The sequence below is a fragment of the Lepidothrix coronata genome, unplaced genomic scaffold (genome assembly GCF_001604755.1).
Source record: "Lepidothrix coronata isolate B3197 unplaced genomic scaffold, Lepidothrix_coronata-1.0 Scaffold305, whole genome shotgun sequence".
NCBI classification, from domain to species: Eukaryota; Metazoa; Chordata; class Aves; order Passeriformes; family Pipridae; genus Lepidothrix; species Lepidothrix coronata.
Window position 1 is genome coordinate 748986 of NW_016690485.1, and position 5557 is coordinate 754542.

The following is a 5557-nucleotide window of genomic DNA, read 5'->3' on the forward strand; positions in this document are numbered from 1 at the left end:
GCCAAGGGACACGTTAGGAACAGTTTAGGAACGGCCAAGGGACACGTTAGGAACAGTTTAGGAACGGCCAAGGGACACGTTAGGAACAGTTTAAGAATGGCCAAGGGACACGTTAGGAACAGTTTAGGAACGGCCCGGGGACACGTTAGGAACAGTTTAGGAACGGCCCGGGGACGCGTTAGGAACAGTTTAGGAACGGCCCGGGACAGTTTAGGAACGGCCCGGGACAGTTTAGGAACGGCCCGGGGCCTGCTCTGGGCGGGGCGCACCGGGGCCGGCCTGACCTTCAGCGCGGGCCCGCGCGCCGGGGGCCTCTCCCGGCCTCTCCCCTCGCCTTACCCCCTCGTTGAGCTGCTCGAAGAGCGCGTCGGCGCCCTGGTCGAAGGCGCGCTCGAACAGGACGGCGCCCAGCACGACGGAGAGCGCGAAGGTGGAGGTGCGGCGGAAGAGCGCCCCGTACACCTGCCGCAGCAGCGCCATCTTGGCCGCGCGCACCGCGCCTGCGCGGCCCCGCGGGGGCTGATGGGGGGTGTAGGCGGTGCTGGGAGAGTGGTGCGCAGCGCTCTGCGTGCGCGCGGGGCATTGTGGGAGTTGTAGGCGGTGCCGGGAGTGCCGGGCGGTGTGCTCGGGGGCGCGCGGGGCATTGTGGGAGATGTAGGCGGCGCGGCGCGGGCCCGGCTGGAGGTGCGTGAGCGGGGCCTTGGGGAGCGGTGCGGGGAATCTGTAAGGGAATCCTGTAAGGGCTCCATGTGAGGGGTCGCGGTGACGGGTCCGTGTGAGGGCCCCGTGAGGGGTCACTGTGAGGGGGGTCCCGCTCGGCCCCGTCCCGCCCCCTTCCCCTCAGCGGCCCCGCCGGGCAGCCCGAGGGTTTAGGTCCGGCTTTGTGCCTTGAAACCAGCCCGGCCACGGCTGTGGGGACACCCAGACCGGGCTGGGGGGTCTGAGGGGGCAGAGTCACCCCTGCCCTGCCCTGCCCTGCCCTGCCAGGGTGCCCTCCAGGGGTGACGGGGACACGAAGGGGTTGTGGTCACTGCCCTCTGCTCACCCCTGGCGGAGGGGGGGCAGTTTGGGTGTTTTCTGGCAGTTTGGGGCTGTGGAGGGTGGTCGGTGACGGTGTGGGGTGAGAGGGAGAGTGGTGTGGACCTCATAAATCATGGAATTATGGGATGGTTTGTGTTGGAAGGGACCTTAAAGCCCATCCAGTGTCACCCCCTGCCATGGGCAGGGACACCTTCCACTAGCCCAGGTTGCTCCAAGCCCCGTCCAGCCTGGCCTTGGACACTTCCAGGGATCCAGGGGCAGCCACAGCTTCTCTGAGCAACCTGTGCCAGAGGACCCTGAGGCTCCAGAGGCCTCGGGAACAGTGAGATGTGGCCCCATGTGGCAGAACAGAAGTGGGAACATTCCCTTTTGCCACCTTCTCCTCGTGTTTTTCTCTGTTTAACCTCAGTAAGGGCAGAGGGGTCCCAGGGTGGCTCCAGCACAGATGGGACAGAGAGGCAAATTTGGGGTTAGGAAAGCAGGACAGACACTGGGGACTCAGGAATCCTGAAATTGAAGCTGTTCCCCCTCAGGGCTGTTGTTAAATGAGCATCTACATGAAATTCCAGAGCAGACCCTCAAGTGACTCTGCTCTGTCGTTTTGTTTGTCTCACCCACTCAGAAATAGCACAAGGTCTGGCTGCAGAGTCACTTCTCCTGATTTATTTATGTTTGGTTCTCTCATACAGTGACTGTGGGGATCTGTGGGATTTTTTCTGGGTTAGGGAAAAGCCTCTGCTCGTGCTGGAAGCCTGGAATGTGCCTGACACATTCCTGTGCTCTGTGTGTGGTGTTATACCTTTGGAATTACAGAATATCCTGAGCTAGGAGGGACCCAAGAGGATCATCCAGTCCAACTCCTGGCCCTGCACCCAACAATCCCACCCTGTCCCTCAGAGTGTTGTCCAAACCCTCCTGGAGCTCTGGCAGCCTTGGGGCTGTGCCCACTGCCCTGGGGAGCCTGGGCAGTGCCCAACCAGCCTCTGGGGGAAGAACCTTCCCCTGAGATCCAACCTGACCCTGCTCTGACACANCCCTGCCCTGCCCTGCCCTGCCAGGGTGCCCTCCAGGGGTGACGGGGACACGAAGGGGTTGTGGTCACTGCCCTCTGCTCACCCCTGGCGGAGGGGGGGCAGTTTGGGTGTTTTCTGGCAGTTTGGGGCTGTGGAGGGTGGTCGGTGACGGTGTGGGGTGAGAGGGAGAGTGGTGTGGACCTCATAAATCATGGAATTATGGGATGGTTTGTGTTGGAAGGGACCTTAAAGCCCATCCAGTGTCACCCCCTGCCATGGGCAGGGACACCTTCCACTAGCCCAGGTTGCTCCAAGCCCCGTCCAGCCTGGCCTTGGACACTTCCAGGGATCCAGGGGCAGCCACAGCTTCTCTGAGCAACCTGTGCCAGAGGACCCTGAGGCTCCAGAGGCCTCGGGAACAGTGAGATGTGGCCCCATGTGGCAGAACAGAAGTGGGAACATTCCCTTTTGCCACCTTCTCCTCGTGTTTTTCTCTGTTTAACCTCAGTAAGGGCAGAGGGGTCCCAGGGTGGCTCCAGCACAGATGGGACAGAGAGGCAAATTTGGGGTTAGGAAAGCAGGACAGACACTGGGGACTCAGGAATCCTGAAATTGAAGCTGTTCCCCCTCAGGGCTGTTGTTAAATGAGCATCTACATGAAATTCCAGAGCAGACCCTCAAGTGACTCTGCTCTGTCGTTTTGTTTGTCTCACCCACTCAGAAATAGCACAAGGTCTGGCTGCAGAGTCACTTCTCCTGATTTATTTATGTTTGGTTCTCTCATACAGTGACTGTGGGGATCTGTGGGATTTTTTCTGGGTTAGGGAAAAGCCTCTGCTCGTGCTGGAAGCCTGGAATGTGCCTGACACATTCCTGTGCTCTGTGTGTGGTGTTATACCTTTGGAATTACAGAATATCCTGAGCTAGGAGGGACCCAAGAGGATCATCCAGTCCAACTCCTGGCCCTGCACCCAACAATCCCACCCTGTCCCTCAGAGTGTTGTCCAAACCCTCCTGGAGCTCTGGCAGCCTTGGGGCTGTGCCCACTGCCCTGGGGAGCCTGGGCAGTGCCCAACCAGCCTCTGGGGGAAGAACCTTCCCCTGAGATCCAACCTGACCCTGCTCTGACACAGCTCCAGCCGTTCCCTGGGTCCTGTCTCTGCTCACACAGAGCAGAGGTTGGAAAAGCTCAGTTGTTATTTTTCGAATTTAACTGCTCAGGATTATCTAAGGCAAATCTCCCCAACAGCCCATGAATTGCTGCCACGGGCAGGTTTGTGTGTGGTCAGGCTGGTGTTAATCCCAGGTGGAGCCCTGGATTTCCAGAGGAAGGTGTCCCTGCCCATGGAAGGGGGTGGAATGAGATGGGCTTTGAAGTGCCTTCCAACCCAACCCATTCCCTGATGATTCCACAACAGGACAAGGGCGAGTGGCTTCCCACTGCCAGAGGGCAGGGTTAGGTGAGATACTGGGAAGGAATTCCTCCCTGTGAGGTGGGGAAGGGCTGGGATTGAATTCCCAGAGAAGCTGTGGCTGCCCCTGGATCCCTGGAAGTGTCCAAGGCCAGGTTGGACGGGGCTTGGAGCAACCTGGGCTAGTGGAAGGTGTCCCTGCCCATGGCAGGGGGTGGCTTTAAGGTCCCTTCCCACCCAAATCACTCCATGATTCCATGATTTACTCGAGGTAAATGGAAAGCAGGACCTGTCCCTCTGTCACTGGAAGGTGCCAGCAGACTCTGCTGCCAGCCCAAGGCTCCCTGCAGATCTGAGCCCATTTAAATTGGCAGCTGAGTGTCATAAGCTTGACACTTGGATTTAATTAACTTCACATCTGCCTGGATATCCAAAGTGGCTGGAATGGCCCCAGGCCTGGGCTGTGAGAAGGCAGGAAATTGAGGTCAGGGCCCAGCAGCAGCTCTTGGGGTTGCACCCAGGCACAGACGAGTCCGTGTGTGCCCATTTCGGGGTCACCTTCCTCCCCCTGCCCGGTGAGACACCCCCCAGGAGTCCTGGATAAAATCTGTAGCTGGCACAGAGCAACGTGGAGTGTTTTGGCAGCAGCTGGAGAAGGGGAAACATGGGATGGTGCACGGGAGATCGGGGTTGGACTGGTCCCAAGCCCCTCACTGGCTGTGCCACACCTGGGAGGTGCCTCAGTGCTCCAGGAGGCACAGCAGAGGAGTTGTGTTATACTTTTATACAAGACAAAGCCCCTGTGGGGGTTTTTTGTGTTTGCCTTTCTTCAGAGACTCTTTCCAGCTGGCCTAGGGCCTGTCTGGAGGCGTTTGTGGCTGTGGAGGGTCCGGGGGTCTCAGCTCCTCAATTCAGTTGCAAATCAGGGTCTGGAGACGTTGAGAGGAAAGGGCCGAGCCGGGGCTGTGCTTTACAGGGCAGCTACATTTACTTTATTTCATAATGGCCAAGATGGATTTAATTAGGAGCCATCTCTGTTCACAGCTGAATAATGCTCTTTGTTTATGGCTGGAGCCGTTTGGGGAGATGGAAATAGGCTGGTGCTGCTCAGAAGCAGCTTTGATTCCTCCGGACCTGCCGAGCGCTGGTGCTGCAGAGAGTTGGCAGAATCCAGCCAGATTTCCACGCAGTGGAATCCTTAAAAAGATGGGAATAAGTGTTGGGTGTGATCACTGGAAGGGCAATCTCGGTGAGAACCCGATGCTCCTCTAATTGCTTTGCTCATTCCTTTGTCCCCTGCAATGGGAATTGCTTGGAGAATTTGGGAGCAGGCAGCTGTGGGATCTGCCTGGAATCTGTAGGAGCTTTCTGCCTTGTTTTCTTGGCGGGGGGGAGGAGGGGAAAGGAGCTTCTGCAATTATTGCTGTCGGGGTGATGAAAGGGAAAGTTTGAAACCCGATTTCAAAGGCTGGCTGCTGCTGGGCTTCCGCAGGCACAATTCCCTGGGAGAGCTCTGGAAACTTGTGTGGGACCACTGCAGAATCTCATTTGTTTTCCCTGTTTGCAGCATCTCTGCTTCTGCAGAGATGGAGTGCAGGAGCCAGAGCCGAGACAGGGAGCTTTTTATGTCACCAGGAACTTTGGGAGACTGTGGAATGAGATGTGAAAGAGGGATTTTTCGGTGCTCAAAAGCAGAGCCTGCCGGTGGGCCAGACATGTTCCCTTTGGATTCCAGCAGCCCCACCACAGTGCAGCAAAGCTGGCTGGAAAACTCTGGGATGATCCAGTGAAGGATGAGGGAATTCATGGATCCCTGTTCATCAAACAGCACTTGGGTTTGGTTTCTTGGGCTGCAGCAGGACAGTTTCAGACCTCAAGCCCTACGGAGCTGTTACACATTCCATGCAGGAGCCAGGTTTGTGGATCAAGTTTGACCACCTCCAACAAGATATTTCACCTGGAGAATCATGGAATGGTTTGGGTTGGAAGGGATGTTAAAGCTCATCCATTCCCCCCCCTGCCATGGGCAGGGACACCTTCCACTAGCCCAGGTTGCTCCAAGCCCCGTCCAACCTGGCCTTGGACACTTCC

General features: G+C 57.6%; 2 protein-coding genes across 3 annotated transcripts in view; one reads left to right on the forward strand and one right to left on the reverse strand.

Annotated features, from left to right (window-relative positions):
• Window positions 1–536, reverse strand: part of LOC108508623 (cytochrome b-c1 complex subunit 9) — a 2014-nt gene extending 1478 nt beyond the window's left edge. The window contains exon 1 of the mRNA XM_017837539.1: window positions 340–536. Coding sequence (XP_017693028.1) covers window positions 340–480 — 141 coding nt within the window. The 5' untranslated portion in view covers window positions 481–536. The remainder of the gene's footprint in view (window positions 1–339) is intronic.
• Window positions 537–556: 20 nt separating this feature from the next.
• ZMAT5 (zinc finger matrin-type 5) overlaps window positions 557–5557 on the forward strand; it is a 17853-nt gene continuing 12852 nt past the window's right edge. The window contains exon 1 of one of the 2 annotated variants that reach the window (XM_017837536.1): window positions 557–684. The gene's annotated coding sequence lies outside the window, so the exon portion shown is untranslated. Of the gene's footprint in view, window positions 685–712; window positions 737–5557 lie in introns of those variants that run through there. The other variant, XM_017837537.1, reaches the window with a different exon arrangement.